Here is a 17,582-nt window from a genome sequence, read left to right on the forward strand (position 1 = left end):
GGTGTTGAATTGGAGCCGTAGCCGCTGGCCTACGCCAGAGCCACAGCAACTCGGGATCTGAGCCGTGTCTGCAACCTACACCACAGCTCATGGCAACGCCAGATCCTTAACCCACTGAGCAAGGCCAGGGATCGAACCCGCAACCTCATGGTTCCTAGTCGGATTCGTTAACCACTGCAGCACGACGGGAACTCCTCTTAGTCCCTCTTCTGAGAGAGATTCTGAGTTAATAAATCTATGGCCTGCTCAGGACATTCCCAGGGGGTTCTGATGATATTGGTGCACAAAACACACATGGAGAAACACTGGCTTAAGTTGTTACTGTGAGTTTTTTCCTAGGAGTAAGGAGGAAATGATTGGTCTTGAAAAAAAAAATAAAATAAAAAAATTTTCTAAGCCAGGGGATGGTGGAACAGAGGGAAATTCAGGAAAATAGGTGGGAGCATGCTTAAGAGGAATGTGTGAGGATTAACAAAAACACAGAGAGAGCTCTACAAACATAAACATGTGTACACATGGAGATGCAAATTTTGTTTTCTTTGTGTAGACCCCCACCCAAGTGGTATTTCTTATACTTTTCCCTTTTTGCCCAGCTATGGGTCTGTCTTGGTAAAGCCCCTCTTTGCAAGACTAAAAGCAAGAGACTTAGAGGTACTATCTAGGATTGGTTAATGATCTAGATTATTCCACCAGTTTTTCATTTCTTGGGGAAAACTTAAAAATTTCTTTTTATTATTTATTTTTTGCTTTTTAGGCCCGCACCCACAGCGTATAGAAGTTCCCACACTAAGGGTCGAATTGGAGCTACTGGCCTGCACCACAGCTACAGCAACTTGGGATCCAAGCTATGGCTGCAACCTGCACCACAGCTCATGGAAACCCCAGATTCCCACTGAGTGAGGCCAGGGATCGAACCCTCATCCTCATGGAAACTAGTTGGATTAGTTTCTGCGGCACCACAATGGGGACTCCCAGGGAAGACTTTTCAACACAAACCAGACACAATCTTGAGGTCTAAAACTAAGGGCCCTAAAACAGGAAATTCAAGCTAGATCAAATTTCCAGCTAGGATTCTAAAAGCAGAAATTCCAAGTTGAACTTGGTCTTTAGACTCTTTGATAACAGCCATTTGTATTTGGCACACCAATTTCAGAAGGTATTAGTACAGAGTTGCCTAGGTCTCCTCATATGTATTTTTATCTGTTTATTCTTTTCAGACTAAAAAAAACCCGAGTGAATATTGCTTTAATTTGTTTTTGTACTCCCTTTCTTTGCATTTCTGTAAATTGGCTGAAAACTGTTGTGAAGATTAATGAAATTAGCACATGTAATTAAATAGAACATATGTAAAACTCTGATACAATGTTTGGCATATAAAAGCATTTAGTAAATGTTAGTGTTCTAAATTTTTTGCATTTATGATTTATCTCTGCATATATTCATCTCATTTTGCTTAACTTTCCTGGGGTGGAGGGATTGTTTTGTAATTATTTCTAGCAGAGCAGTGGGGAATACATGAATTCATGCCAAATGGGAAATGTGAGAGGAAGACAAATTATTTCCTTGACTTTTACACTGGGATGTTAAAAATTACTTGAACTGAAACATGAGACATTTAAAGCCAGTCCTGATGGTGTACTGCCCTGAGTGTGAAGCCAGAAGCACTGATAACTACTCCTGACCATTGATCCTTTCCCAGTGTAGAAGTTAATGAAACTGAAAAAGCCAGAAAGAAACATATCAAACTGTATTTTTTTTTTGTTTGTTTTTTGTTTTTTGTCTTTTTGCCTTTTCTTGGGCCACTACCGCGGCATATGGAGGTTCCCAGGCTAGGGGTCCAATGGGAGCTGTAGCCACCGGCCTACACCAGAGCCACAGCAACTCGGGATCCGAGCCGTGTCTGCAACCTACACCACAGCTCACGGCAACGCCGGATCGTTAACCCACTGAGCAAGGGCAGGGACCAAACCCGCAACCTCATGGTTCCTAGTCGGATTCGTTAACCACTGCGCCACAACGGGAACTCCCGAAACGTATCAAACTGTAAACAGGGTTCTATTCAGAAATGTTTTGGGAGTTCCCACTGTGGCGCAGCAGAAACCAATCCAACTAGGAACCATGAGGTTGCAGCTTCAATCCCAGGCTTTGCTCAGTGGGTTAAAGATCCAACGTTGCCATGAGCTGTGGTGTAGGTTGCAGACCTGACTCAGATCTGGCATTGCTGAGGCTGTGGCGTAGGCTGGGCCTGGGAACCTCCATATGCTGCGGGTGCAGCTCTAAAAAGACAAAAGACAAAAAAAAAAAAAAAAAAAAAAGGAAAAAAAATGTTTTGAATATATCTTTGAGCTTTCCTAAACTTTCTGCAGTAAAAAGGATAATTTTATTTTATTTGTTTTTAAATTTTTTGTCTTTTTAGGACTGCACCCGCGGCATATGGAGGTTCCCAGGCTAGGGGTTGAATTGGAGCTGTAGCTGCCAGCCTACACCACAGCTCACAGCAAAGCCAGATCCTTAACCCACTGAGTGAGGCCAGGGAGCGAACCCATGTCCTCATGGATTCTAGTCGGGTTCCTTAACTGCTGAGCCACAAAGGGAACTCCGCAATGCTGAATCCTTTAACCCACTGTACATTGGACCGGGGATTGAACCTGTGCCTCTGCAGTGACCCAAGCCACTGCAGTTGGATTCCTAACCCACTGTGCCACAGCAGGAACTCCAAAAAGGGTAATTTTAAATGAGAGAAGAATAAGAACATTATTTTATAAATATATGATGGAAAATAATTTTACCTTTCTGAAATAACTCAATGACAGAGTTCCTTTTATGGTAAACATTTTTACCATTGGAAGTATATGATTATACATATATGAACATGTTTTGAAATATTGCCCTGAAATTTGGCATTGGGCAAAAGCACCTAATTCGTCAAATACATGAAAATTAAGCAATTATTTTCAATAGGAGGTTTTAGCAAGGAAGGAAAATTGTGGCTTTTCCTCCTAAGTTTCCCAGATCTGACTGTACTGTTGCTAGAGAAGTAGAAGGATGAGGATGTTCAGTCCACAGAAGGAGAACAGAAGAAGGAAGAATGTTTCTACCAAGAAGTAACCGATTGGAGGATAGGGAGCAGTAACTCTAAAGGGGGAAATACGGACAAAAGGGGCTCCAAACTGGTCCAGTAGGGAAGTTTTGTCTTGGCATCCATTGACCCTCAAAGTGAGTTCTTGAGATATAATAACATATGCATACACACTTAATTTTTTTTCCATGCCCTTCTCTCCAGAACCATCTCTTTTGCCTCCCTCCCTCTTTTAAGTGGAAGAGCTTCTGGGTTCAGCAAAGTGGTGTGGCAAGGGTGAGAGAAGGGCAAAGGTGACTTGGCCTGGCTACCACCGGGAAGGATTGCATTGGGAGAGTGATGGGGGGTAACAGAAGTAGAAAATTGGCAGCAGATATTTAGATGTCAAAATTTATAAAGCAGGCAATGTATCCGATCTATGAACTACTTAATGTATAGGTAGTACATCCAGTGCCCATGGGTTGCAGCATTCTTATTCTCAGGCAACTAAACGGGAATTTCAACACTGCCTTTCTCATGTGTGACTCAGGTAACTATTTAAGGATGGAAAGTTTTATTTAAGGATGGAAAGTTATAGTTGTATTTCCACCTTTTTCTGAGAGATTCCTCGTCCTTCCCAATGTGCAGTTTCACAATGTGGTCTTTTCCTTGCAGGGCATCCAGTATTTATGTTCACTCCAAGACCTGAATTTATATTATAACAACATTCCTTCATTAGTGGAGGTGTCCCGCCTACAGCCTTTACCCTTCCTCAAAGAACTAGATTTGAGACTCAATCCTGTTGTCAGGAAAGATACAGATTATAGGCTCTTTGCTGTGTACATGCTACAAACTCTGGAGAAACTGGGTGAGACCCTCCTCCCCTGTTCTTTGCCCCAGAATCTTACTTTAAACCAGCTTCCTCCTAACCTTTGGATGTTGGCTCAGAGTGTGGACTGCCAGGATATATTTGTCAATATTTATGTAACTCGTTTGTGTTGTCAGGATGTATGACAAGTCTTTTTATTGTTTATTGAATGACAGTTTATGATTTTATCAGTTACTTCCAGCTTTAGTTTTCTTCAGTTAATGGGTTCACCACCATTTCCTCCCCAATAAAAAATTTCCAGGTTGAGATTTATTTTTCCAGATGCCCCAACTCTGCAACTGTATTAGCAATAGAAAACAAACACAACTCTTTGGGGCTTAATTGGCAAGGAACAATAAATATTCCTTCAAATGAGCTAGTCTATATTTCTTTATAATTTTCTTGAGCATACATTTCTTGTTACAAACTTTGGTGTTACATGTCCCTGGGAAAGTTATTGTAGGGAAATTTTAAGTAAAGTCTTTCAGAAATGGTGTAACTTTCAGCCTTAAGATTAGGCCATTTGGATTGTATGCTGTCCAAGCTCTACTTTCCTGCAGAGGTAGTTACTACTTATATGGCAGTTGTTGCTATGGTATCCCTATAGTCTCCCTGAGTTACTACTCATGACAACATAATAGCATTATTTTGTGACCTGTCTCTAACAAAACATGAGACTGATCTTTAGTTTTTACTCTGTGAATATGGTTTTATGACCCATTATTGTTTACTCCAAAAAAGAAACATGTTCAGACCACGGTTTTTGCCTCCAGATGACCGAGTTGTACGAGAAAGTGAGAGAAAAGCTGCCAAGCTGCATTTTAGTCAGTTGGGCAACAGTGAGAATTTTCTTTTAGAGGTGAAAAAAAGGTAAGAAGATTCTTTACAATTTTTTTTTTAGTTTGGTTCTGTACAGAGAGTAGTGAATTCCTGCATAACTTTCTTCATTTTCCAGCAGAAATTTCTACAAGTTTTAAGAATCATCAGATCAGAAATAAAAGTATCTATTCAGCATATTGAGATTTATCTGGGACAAATCTGGCCCTCAATGGGAACATTTTTCTTTTCTCCAGTTAGTGGATCTGCTTTGGATATCATTGTTGTAAATTCTCTAAAGTTGTTCAGAGTTCATGCATAGGGATATCATGAGATTACTTTCATCCCCATAAATGTTTACCAACTCTTTTTTGGTAGAGTTATAGATTTGGCACATGGCCTTTTCCTATTTAATTAGGAAGATTACATTACCATAGGAAGGATAGTTAGAGATAAATTTGTTAAAAAATGATAAGGGAATCATTTCTTTTCAAACCCAAAAGTAAACAGACCTTGAAACTAAATTATCTGAATGGTAGGTTTTTCTATTTCTTGTTGCCTAAATCCTATCAAAATAAGTACCATATCTTCTACTCCTCTCCAAAAAGTTGCTTTATTGTTTTTGAAAAGCAGAAATTTATTATAATTTAAATAATATAGGAAAGTACAGGGAGGACTTCCTATTGTGGTGCAGCAGAAACGAATCCGACTAGGAACCATGAGATTGCGGGTTCCATCCCTGGCCTCGCTCAGTAGGTTAAGGATCAGTGGGTTAAGGATCTGGCGATGCCGTGAGCTATGGTATAGGTTGCAGATGAGGCTCAGATCGGGCGTTGCTGTGGCTGTGGTGTAGGCCAGCAGCTGTAGCTCCAATTAGACCCCTAATCTGGTGACCTCTACATGCCGTGGGTATGGCCCTTAAAGGACAAAAGATAGCAGTACAGTAGAAAATTGACAGAACCTTGTAAACCAGCTATAATGGAAAAAAATAAAAATCATTATATATAATTAAAAAAAAGAATTTCTAACCACAAAAAAAAGACAGCTCTGTTGACATCTTGATTTTTAGCTCACTCAAGACCTGTGTCAGACTTCTGACATACAGAACTATACCTAATTAAATTGTGTTGTTCTAAGCAAAAAAAAAAAAAAAAAGAAAGGTACAGGGAAAAAGTCAAAATTACCCCATATTCTGCTACTGAATTAACTACTGTTTGGTATACATCCTTCCAGACATCTGTGTACCTATACACATGTATAGATGTATCTATTAATATATTTTTTCTGATGGTAAAAGTAATGTGTGTTTATTGTTGCAAATATGAAATGTACAGAAAAAACCATAAGGAATAAACAGCTCATAATCCTACTACCGAGAAATAAACACTAATTATGGTAAATATCCTCTTAGTCTTAGGTATATGTATGTGTGTATTTTATATTTGTGTTTATATATTATAAAATAAATACATATTAATAATAAAATATGATATTTATCTTCTAGTAATTTGCTTCCTATACATACCATTTTAATTTGATAAAATATAAAAATATCCACAGAACATTAAGTATTCTTCCCTAGAAGAAATTTGTAAATTCCTGTTTTAAATGCATTGGGGTACCTTGTTTTCTATAGAAATACAGAGGTGAATTAATGTATAGCTGAATAAAGTTACTAGTTAGGCAAATAATTATCACCATTTTATTTCTGTTTAGTTACCTTATAGCAATTGCAAAACAGAAGTAAAATGTTGCTCAGGTGCTCATTATTAACATTAATACCTTGTAAACTCTACAAACCTGTGCAAAGGTTTTTTGGGTTTTTTTTGTTTGTTTGTTTGTTTTTTGTTTTTTTTTGTCTTTTCTAGGGCCGCTCCCGAGGCACATGGAGATTCCCAGGCTAGGGGTCTAATCGGAGCTGTAGCCACCAGCCTACACCAGAGCCCCAGCAACTCGGGATCCAAGCCGAGTCTGCAACCTACACCACAGCTCTTGGCAACGCCAGATCCTTAACCCACCGAGCAAGGCCGGGGATTGAACCCGAAACCTCATGGTTCCTAGCTGGATTCTTTAACCACTGACCCACAACAGAAACTCTGTTTTTGTTTGTTTGTTTGTTTGTTTGTTTAAAGTCTTTCTGAATTCCAGGTACCCCAACCTATAAAATGGAGATAATAGACCAACAGATTTTATGATTAAATGGAATGGTGGGTGTGAAGTGCCTGGCTAAGTTTAGGCTGTCTGTACTTACTGTAGTTCCCAATCTTACTGTACTATATCAATCAAGTGCAAACACTGCCTTTCTCGTCTCTTTTTCTAACTAATGGCTATACTTGTCTCCATTATAATTCTTGGTAGCAGAACCTTCTTTTCTGTGTCCTAACTATGAGTTTTTTAATTCTTTTTTTTTTTTTTTTTTTTTTGTCTTTTTTCTAGTGCCATGCCCGAGGCATATGGAGGTTCCCAGGCTAGGGGTCTAATCTGAGCTGTTGCTGCCAGCCTACACCACAGCCACAGCAACGCGGGATCTGAGCCACTTCTGCGATATACACCACAGCTATGGCAATGCTGGATCCTTAACCCACTGAGCAAGGCCAGGGATCGAACCCGCAACCTCATAGTTCCTAGTCAGATTCGTTACCCACTGAGCCACGATGGGAACTCCCTGAGTTTTTTGATTCAAAAGAAAATATCATTTTATAATATAAAATATTATTCCCTCTGTCAAGAAAACAGTAAGTTCTGAATTTTCTGGCTTTCATGCTTCTTAAAAAAAAACTTAAGTATAGTTATTTGCAATGTTGTATCTGGCTTTCATACTTCATTTATTTTTTAGGGCCACACCTGTGGCACATGGACGTTCCTAGGCTAGGGGTCAAATCAGAGCTGCAGCTTCCAGTCTACACCACAGCCACAGCAACTCAGGATCAAAGCCACATCTGTGATCTACATACACCATAGTTCACGACAACGCTGGATCCTTAATCCACTGAGCAGAGCCAGGGATTGACCCTGCATGGATACTAGTTGGGTTCATTACCACTGAGCCACAATGGGTTTTCATACTTTAAAGGCTTTCATACTTTAAAGGCTGAACTGTAATGTCTTTCTCTTCCATTATTCCTAATGAAAATATTATGGACCTTTTAAAAATAGTTTTAAATTTAACATTTGTTAATATATTCTAGAGCATTTTAAAAAGATGTGATCACCCCGAAATAATGTTTTCGAAATAGCCTTTACTCTGGTGATCTCAGAAGGTTCTTTTGAGTTTTAAATGAATTATTCAATGTGACAGCTCTAGGGAGAAGACAATGAAAAACTGTGTAACACATGAGAGCTCTGTATCAAAAGTCAACATTGATGTTGATAGCAGGATTGAAACTGGTAAGTTTTCCCTCTCTGATCACAAAATGATTAAAACATTAGTTGTTTCTGTTTTCATGATCAGTCTTGGGTAAGATGAAGACAAAATAGCTGAGAAATTAACATAGATTTGAAACAACCACAAGATTTACTGGCTTGTGTTTTTCCTCCTTTCTTTCACTGCCAAAAGGGCCCTACTTATTGAGCCAGGCCAAAGCCAGAATCCATCAGAGTGCACAAGCTCTACTCAGAGTTCAGTTTCATTTACATCACTTTACATCATTCGTACATCCTGAAAACTGCATTGCCAGTCGCAGGATTCATTAGCCAGAGACTCAGGACTCGTTTGCATCAATGCATCTCACACCCTTGGTCTTAATAGGCTCCTCCACCTTGAACCTTTGCAGCTGCAGAATCTTTTGTGTTGTGCTATATTCTTGGGGATTGTTGCCTGTAAGCACTATTGGTAATCCAACGTGAATAAAGTAGTTACGCCACATCAGTGGTCACGCCACAGGCTAGGAGAAAGCTTTGCACTGCAGAAATTGCACACAGTGGGCCCTTACCAATTAATTTGGCACTCAGCAGATGACCTTTGACTTGAGACAACTTCTGTATCAAGGCCTCTGTCCCTTTGAAGAGTCTGTTGAATTGTATACAAACTCTAAAAATTGTTAAAATCTCAATAATAGCTAATGGATTGACTCTGTCGTTTAGATATTAAGGGTTTTCTGTTTGTAACATACAGTATTTTATTTTTCTGACTTCTTTTCTATCCATGTGGACATTGAGAAGTTATTTTCACAGTTTTGTTGTTGTTGTTGTTGTTGTTGTTGTTGCTATTTCTTGGGCCGCTCCTGCGGCATATGGAGGTTCCCAGGCTAGGGGTCAAATCGGAGCTGTAGCCACCGGCCTATGCCAGAGCCACAGCAACGCGGGATCTGAGCCGCGTCTGCAACCTACACCACAGCTCACGGCAATGCCGGATCGTTAACCCACTGAGCAAGGGCAGGGACCGAACCCGCAACCTCATGGTTCCTAGTCGGATTCGTTAACCACTGCGCCACGACGGGAACTCCTTTTTTCACAGTTTTTGATGGTGAAATAAGCCATAGTAAGGTATGGTTTTTGTTTTCCTTTCTTGGTTGTCTCAGTGCATGTAAGTCAATGGATCATGGATTGCTTTAATTAAAATAGCATTTTTAGTATTTCAAAATTCAGGACGTATTAGAATAATTTTGGAAAATACTGAAAAACATGAAGGACTTTTTTTTTTTTTTTTTTTTTTTGTCTTTTCTAGTGCCGCACCTGCAGCATATGAAGGTTCCCAGGCTAGGGGTCCAATCGGAGCTGTAGCTGCTGGCCTACGCCACAGCCACAGCAACGCCAGATCCAAGCCGCATTGGCAACCTACACCACAGCTCATGGCAACACCAGGTCCTTAACCTAATGAGCAAGGCCAGAGATTTAACCTGCAACCTCATATTTCCTAGTCAGATTCGCTAACCACTGAGCCACGATGGGAACTCCAAGAACAGTATTTTAATCACTCATAAGCCTATCCCCTAAAGAGAATGCCAGTTAATTTGGTATACAGCTTTCCTGTCTTTTTCTAAGTCTAAGCATTTATATATCCATTTCCAGAAAGACAAAGATACAGCAAAGCATAATTTGACTGCCTCTTTTTGTATGATCGCAATTAAACTTCATTTCTGTCGTGTTATTAGCACACACAAAAATTCACTCCATAAATTAAAATGTTTTGAAGTGCACAGTTTCTACTGAAATCAAACTGCTTTACTAGACATAGGACCCATTGCTAAAGGTTCTCAGAAGCTCCAGCTGTTGCCTAGTTTTTTTTTAATACAAAATTTATTTTTCTACTTTGAAACATTAAAGAGCTTTGCTTTTCACTGAAAATTATGTTTGTGCTAGCTCCCTTGGGAGTGCTGCCTGTAAGCACTATTGGTAATTCAATATGACTAAAGTGGTTATACCCTGTTAATGGTCATGCCACAGGCCAGGAGAAAACTTTCTGGAAAATAGTTCCCACTAGCTCAGTTGTTGAAAACAGTGCTTTCCCACCAATCATTTAAGATGGCAGGGAAACTCCACTGTCTTGGATCCTAATCCTCTTCTCCTAACCACATAATCTTTGACTCTTTCAAAGGTCCCTCTCTCTTTTCCCTTACCCTTAAAATAAGCATACTTAGGCTATGTCTTCAGACTCTCTTCTTTCTCTACTGTTTGCCCTGTTCATTTCATCTCTTTCTTTTATTTCCTCCTGTAGATGACTTATAAATATGCTGGTCTAGCGTTGACAAGCTGTACCTGTCTCTCTGTACCAGTCCACCGTTTCTGTTGAGCAACTATTAATAGATACTTGGGATCAGTACTGGATTATTTTCCAGCCCCTCAAGATAAACATATTAAAACCCCCAATGAATCCCTTTCCTCCAAGCCCTGAACAGCTCTTAGGGTTTCATTAGTGTTACCACCACTTTCCCATTACTCAGGCTCAGAACCAGAGTGAGGTTTGATGCAGCCCCTCCCCTAAAGTCCAGCTGAATCCACTATACCTCTATACCCTATGGAATAGTATAATATAGTGTAGGTTAATTCACAACTAATGAGCCTTCTTTTCCCTTTCCTAATAATCTTTTTTTAAATTTTGTTTTCTTTATAAAAAATGTATCAAGAGTAGTTTGAAAAGTACTTGCTTTCTTCTCATTTATAACTTGCAGTGTGGAGTTAGCATCTTTTCTATGCCTCAGAAAATTTTCATACTCCTTTCTAAGTCTGAATCAGCTTCCAAATTTTTATCCTTTGTGCTGTCAATGTCATGAAACATCTCTGAGTGTTCCTTCCGTGTGAAGTTCATCAACATCATTTCCTCTGAGACATATTCATCCTCTACAATCACTTTCCTCACTTAAAACTACATTTGCCTTCCCTAAGTCCTGCTTCCTGAATATCTAGAACTGTTTCTTGAATGGCAGCAGTGTTAATATTCCCATGGTCATCTTTATCTTCATCTTCGATAATTCCATTTATATTGTATCAAAATTCTGCAGTTTTTGCACTATTTTACAAGTGAGGACTGCCTGTAATTCTTGGAATCTGGGTGCAAATTTCACAGTAGCATCCCTTTTTATTTGGCTGCACCCATGGCCACAGTATGCAGAAATTCTTAGCCCAGGGATCAAACCTGCGCCACAGCTGCAACTCACGCCACAGCAATGACAACACCAGGTCCTTAACCTGCTGCACCACCAGGAAACTCCCCACAGTAACATCCTTATCTGAGCTTGCAGCTTTCCTAGATAGCTTAACATTAATCATTTCATGTTGACTTCTGAAATGATGAAACCAATCTTTTTGTTTTTCTTTTGTCTTTTGAGGGCTGCACCTGCAGCATATGGAAGTTCCCAGACTAGGGGTTGAATCAGAATTACAGCTGCTAGCCTATACCATAGCGACAGCAATGTGGGATCCAAGCCACGTCTGCGACCTAAATCACAGCTTGCAGCAATACCGGGTCCTTAACCCACTGATCGAGTCTAGGGATCGAACCTGCATCCTCATGGATACTAGTCGAGTTCTTAACCCACTGAGCCACAACAGGAACTCTGAAACCGGCCTTTACTGGCAATAAACAGTTGTCCTTGTAATTAGCATTTTCCTTCAGTGTATCAACTGACTTCAATGCCAAAGTGATTGGGATTTGTTTTTGTTGATAGTCCTCAATCCAAAGTAGAAATAAATGCTGCATTTCAACCATAGCTTTCTCTTCCTGGTGCAGTTTAAACTAAAAGATGTTGAAGTAGCTTTACCTTGTTTTTATTTATTTTTATTTTTTTAAATTTATTTTTATTTATTTATTTATTTATTTTGCTTTTTAGGGCCGTACCCAAAGCATATGGGGGCATAGGCATAGGGGTCAAATAGAAGCTGCAGCTGCTGGCCTATGCCAGAGCCACAGCAATGCCAGATCTGAGCCACGTCTTAAACCTACACCACAGCTCATGGCAATGCCAGATCCTTAACCCTCTGAGTGAGGCCAGGGCTCAAATCGGCAACCTATGGTTCCTAGTCAGATTCGTTTCCATTGTGCCATGATGGGAACTCCCAGCTTTACCTTGTTTTTATATTCATCAGACTTAAATATAGTTTGTACTATAGCTTCATGTAGCCCTAGGTCTTGTCCTGTCTTTGCTTTGCTGTGGCTATATTAAAATCTTCCAACCACATCTAATTTTACTTTGAGTGTTATCACTTCTCATTTCTTTGCTTTTCTGTCATTATTTGTTGACCAATTTCCTCTTCTGATTATACAATTTTGTAAAATGTCACATGGGTTTATTACTGGGAGACAAAGAGGCAACATAACTACATGCTTTACTGTCTGTTACTCATGGACATTCAGTGACTAATCACCAAGACTTTGAAGGAAGTAATGTAACTGGTTACTGTTCATGATGCATATCTTTTATTTGCACAATGATTTTGGAATAAAGAGCTAGCAGCAGAGTTCCCGTCGTGGCCCAGTTAATGAATCTGACTAGGAACCATGAGGTTGTGGTTCGATCCCTGGCCTCTCTCAGTGGGTTAAGGATCCGGCGTTGACGTGAGCTGTGATGTAGGTTGCAGACTCGGCTCAGATCCTGTGTTGCTGTGGCTCTGGTGTAGGCTGGCAGCTACAGCTCCAATTGGACCCCTAGCCTGGGAACCTCCATATGCCGCGAGAGCAGCCCAAGAAAATGAAAAAAAAAAAAAACCTTATGCAATAATTCACTTAGTATTGTAACAACTAAAAATTCAGCCATGTTGTTGAGGGACAGTGAAAACTGATACTCATGCATGTTGAAATGGTGCAAAGTAAGGACCACCTATATCTTATTACATAAATCTTCAAATTCTTGATAAATCTGATAAATGGTGTTCTCTCAGAAAAACACCCTTCAATTTTATTCCTCCCCTGCATATTTCTAGTAATTATCTTTCAAGACCCAGGAATCTTTTTTCAATATCTCCAAGAATATAATCCCTTGATATGAATCTTTTTGTCTAGGATCTGGATAAGTAAACAAAAAAGAGAAAAGGAACAATGTTGCTTGGAAGTGTAATTATTTTTGCCAGATTCTTCTTTTTTTCTTTTGTCTTTTCTAGGGCTGCACCCGCAGCATATGGAAGTTCCCAGGCTAGGGGTCGAATCGGAGCTGTAGCCGCCAGCCTACACCACAGCCACTGCCACGCCAGATCCGAGCCACACCTGCGACCTACACCACAGCTCATGGCAACAACACCAGATCCTTAACCCACTGAGCGAGGCCAGGGGTCGACCCCAAAACCTCATGGTTCCTAGTTGGATTCCTTAACCACTGAGCCACAACAGGATCTCCGCCTTGCCAGCTTCTTAATTGCCCCATTGTGGCAAAGGATCTTGCAAAAGCAGATCCTTTGAATTACAACTTGATGTTTCTGGAGTTCCCATCATGGCTTAGCGGAAATAAATCTGATTAGTATCCATGAGGATGAAGGTTTGATCCCTGGCCTCGCTCAGTGGGTTAAGGATCTGGAGTTGCCGTGAGTTGTGGTGTAGGTTGTATATGCGGCTTGGACCTGGCATTGCTGTGGCTTCAGGGTAGGCCGGCAGCTACAGCCCCAATTCAGCCCCTAGCCAGGGAACTTCCATATGCCTTGGGTGAGACCCTAAAAAAGAAAAAAAAGTTGACATATCTTCTTATGAAATTCTCATTCAAGGTATTAAGATCACATACCTATGGTCAGCCATATCAGTAACTCCTGCAAGATCTTTGCATCAAGGAATTTATCACAATTCTTGCTGTCTCAGGAACACCAAGCCCCAAATAGCAAGAAGATGCCCCGAAGTTTCTTGGTAGTGGGCTGCAGCACCCGGGACATGGTGCCAAGTCAGGAGTGAGGCCTCTCCTTTCCCCAGTGCATGGGAGTAGTCTTTGCACTAACTCCCAGTGTAGCCAGGTGGGCTGCAGGCCAGGGTGGGGACCCTAATAGTCTCTTAACAGGCTTACTTAATAGCTATCATACTTAATAGCTGTTATGGTGTCTTGTCTTACGTTTAAGCCTTTAAGCCATTTTGAGTTTATTTTTGTCCATGGTGTGAGGATGTGTTCTAGTTTCATTGATTTACATGTAGGTGTCTAGTTTTGCCTCACCACTTGCTGGAGAGACTGGCTTTTTCAACCATTTTATATTCTTGCCTCCTTTGTTGAAGATTGATTGACCATAGGTGTCTGGGATAAGCTGCTTTTTAGAATATCTTTTTATATACTGAGTTTCTTAAATTCATGTTTCTTAAACTGGATTCATAGTCTCAGAGTTTATAAGAATATTGAGTTTGAGAAACACTATGTGAAAAGGCATATGCCAAAGAAGCTCAGAGTGTGTGAGGAGCAAATGGGGAAAAGTTTTGTGGCAGATAGAAAAACAAAGCCATCTGCCCTTAAATTCTTGAATGTGCTGGGATGGCCTAAAAGCGGGAGGAGAGCACTATGATTGGCAGTATTGGGGTGAACAACTATGGGAAAGTGGTAATGAGCATAGCAGGTTATGGAGGCAGTTGAGTGATGATGTGGTTTGGATAGAAGATTTGTGTTATGTAGAAGGTCAGATTATTGGAAAGCAATGGATGCCTTACTAAAGATAATTGGGATTTCCTATTGTGACTCAGTGGAAATGAGCCCTAATAGTATCCATGAAGATGCGGGTTGATCCCTGGCCTCACTCGGTGGGTTAAGGATCTAGTGTTGCTGCAAGCTATGCTTAGGTCACATATGCAGCTTGGATCCAATGTTGCTGTAGCTGTAGTGTAGGCTGGCAGCTGCAGCTCCAATTTGACCTCCAGCCTGGAAACTTCCATATGCCTCAGGTGTGGCCCTAAAAAGAAAAAAAAAATCAGGTTTGGAATAGCAGAGACCTCCCAACATAGTGGCTTAAACAAGATAGAAGTTCAGGAGTTCCTGTCGTGGTTCAGTGGTTAATAAATCCGACTAGGAACCATGAGCTTGCGGTTTCAATCCCTGGCATCGCTCAGTGTATTAAGGATCTGGCATTGCTGCGAGCTGTGGTGTAGGTTGCAGACGTGGCTCAGATCCCGCCTTGCTCTGGCTCTGGCATAGGCTGGCGGCCACAGCTCCAATTAGACCCCTCGCCTGGGAACCTCCATATGCCGCAGGAGCAGCCCTAGTAAAGGCAAAAAGACAAAAAAAAAAAAAAAAAAAAAAAAAAGATGTTCATTTCTCTCTCTTAAGAAAGTTTAGATGTTGGCATCAGAAGTTCATTAGAGGTGAGTAATGGGTATGGTTGGGGGCAAGTGACAATCTCTGCCATAATGGAGATGAGAGCAATTTAGCAAATAAGTGTATGACTATTAGACAGTTCCTGTGTGAGAGGCTAGGCATATTAGGAAATGATACAACAGTGTCCAATCTTTAGATATTTTCACGCCAGAGATTTATCTGATTCAGATAGATGATTAGGTTACCAGTCAGGCTGAGAAATGAGTTCCACTGTGGTAGAGATAAAAACTATAATGGAGAGGCAATGGCAGTTAGTATTGACTAGGGACCTGGAAGAAGGTTTCATGAAAGAGGAGACATTTAAGTTGGGCATTCAAATAGAATTCAGTGGGCATAGTTGGGTGTTCAATACACTGAGAACAGAAGAAGCAGCAATAACAAGTGAGACAGATTAGGAAGTTGACTTAGCTTATAACTGGAGCAAAGGTGTTTTACTAAAGCCAAGTTGTAAAACGCCTCTTTGCTAAACATTTTCTTTTTCCTTTTTTTTTTTTTTTTTTTTTTGTCTTTTTTATTTTGTCTTTTTCCAGGGCTGCACCCACAGCATATGGAGATTCCCAGGCTAGGAGTCTAATTGGAGCTATAGCTGCCGGCCGCAGCCGCAGCCACAGCAATGCAGGATCCGAGCCGAGTCTGTGACCTACACCACAGCTCACGGCAACGCCAGATCCTTAACCCACTGAGCAAGGCCAGAGATCGAACCCGCAACCTCATGGTTCCTAGTTGGATTTGTTTCTGCTGCGCCACGATGGGAACTCCTACTAAACATTTTCATTTTAGTCTCTTGAAAATTGGTAACAAATGTTTTAGGTGGCAAGCATGATTAAATGTGTGATTTAGAGAGATAACTCAAGCTTAGTTAGATGGGAAGCAACTGGAAGTAGTAGTCCGAGTGGGGGATAATGAGGATCTGTCCTGACATAGGGTGGTAATGATAGTGTGAATGCAAATGAGGAGATGCAGATTAATTAAATCCTTGAGAATATGAGAAGAAAACTTGGAAATAAAACATTAAGTGTTTTTAACTGCAATATATTGCTAAGGGAAGCCAAACTTCAAAGAGTTGAATTGTGAATAAAATACATATCAGATATTTAAGGGGGAAAAACACAAAGTTACTAAAATTACAGGCAGTCTGTTCATGGTGTGAAAAAATGATTATTATCATATCTACAATAGTTAACATATATTAATGTTTTAGAAGTCAGGGATTAAGTTGTTTTCACTGGGGATTAGGAACTGAAAGGAAATGGCAGTTCTTCTAACTAGTGCTAGACCCATTATTTCTGCTCTTAAAATTTTATCTCAGTGGAATCTAGGATATAAGATGTTTGCTAGAGGAATTTCCATGGTGGCTCAGTGGAAATGAATCTGACTAGCATCCATGAATACATAGGTTCATCCCTGGCCTTGCTCAGTGAATTAAGGATTCGGCATTGCCGTGGACTGTGGTGTAGGTCACAGATGTGGCTGGGATCCTACATTGCTGTGGCTGTGGCGTAGGCCAGCAACTACAGCTCTGATTAGACCCCTAGCCTGGGAACCTCCATATGCTGTGGTCACAGCCCTAAAAAGACAAAAGACAAAAAAAAAAAGATGTTTGCTAGAGATCAGCATCCAAAGCAGGGGTAAGTGGAAGAAGGAGGGTTGAAAAGGACTGCCCCTCAGAATGTCCCATATTAAAATGTCTGAGCCCCATTGAGTTGCTGGATGTGGACTGCCTCTGGAAGGGCAAGACATCAGGAGGTAGTTCTCTGTAGCTGGGACAGACTCTGAAGTGCAAATCAAGTCCTCCCTTGAAAGGAATCTGGGCAGTGCATCCCTTTTCAGCAACAGATGGATTGCAAGGTTTTTGGCCAAATGTGTGAAGCAGGGGTTCATTCACCTAAGATTACTGGTAATTGAAGTATCCAACTCTTAGTTCTTTGTCACCTGTATCAGCATTATAAAGCCATTTTTTCTGTCATTACAAATAGCAAAAATTTTTCAGTAATAAAAAAGATATTGATTTATGGTCCTCTCACATTGGTTATATGAGTGTAAAAATGTGGAGTGGACAACAATGTCAAAAATACATCTGCTTTTTTTGGAGTTCCCTTCCTGGCTTAATGGTTAACAAACCTGACTAGGATCC

At 40.5% G+C, this 17,582-nt stretch overlaps 3 protein-coding genes across 4 annotated transcripts in view; 1 reads left to right on the top strand and 2 right to left on the bottom strand.

Annotated features, from left to right (window-relative positions):
- Positions 1-17,582, bottom strand: part of TK2 (thymidine kinase 2) — a 1,024,677-nt gene that overhangs the window by 766,379 nt on the left and 240,716 nt on the right. The window lies entirely within an intron of this gene.
- KCTD19 (potassium channel tetramerization domain containing 19) overlaps positions 1-17,582 on the bottom strand; it is a 108,333-nt gene that overhangs the window by 60,181 nt on the left and 30,570 nt on the right. The window lies entirely within an intron of this gene.
- Positions 1-17,582, top strand: part of LRRC36 (leucine rich repeat containing 36) — a 71,569-nt gene that overhangs the window by 26,625 nt on the left and 27,362 nt on the right. The window contains exons 3-5 of one of the 2 annotated variants that reach the window (XM_084960063.1): positions 3,734-3,926; positions 4,700-4,796; positions 8,041-8,129. The exons of the other annotated variant lie outside the window; for it this stretch is intronic. Coding sequence (XP_084816189.1) covers positions 3,734-3,926; positions 4,700-4,796; positions 8,041-8,129 — 379 coding nt within the window. The remainder of the gene's footprint in view (positions 1-3,733; positions 3,927-4,699; positions 4,797-8,040; positions 8,130-17,582) is intronic. 2 annotated transcript variants of the gene reach the window in all.

The sequence above is a fragment of the Sus scrofa genome, chromosome 6 (genome assembly GCF_054392235.1).
Source record: "Sus scrofa isolate SSC_HxYL_T2T_F1_AM1 chromosome 6, Sscrofa_HxYL_maternal_Yorkshire_Landrace_v2.0, whole genome shotgun sequence".
Classification (NCBI taxonomy): Eukaryota; Metazoa; Chordata; class Mammalia; order Artiodactyla; family Suidae; genus Sus; species Sus scrofa.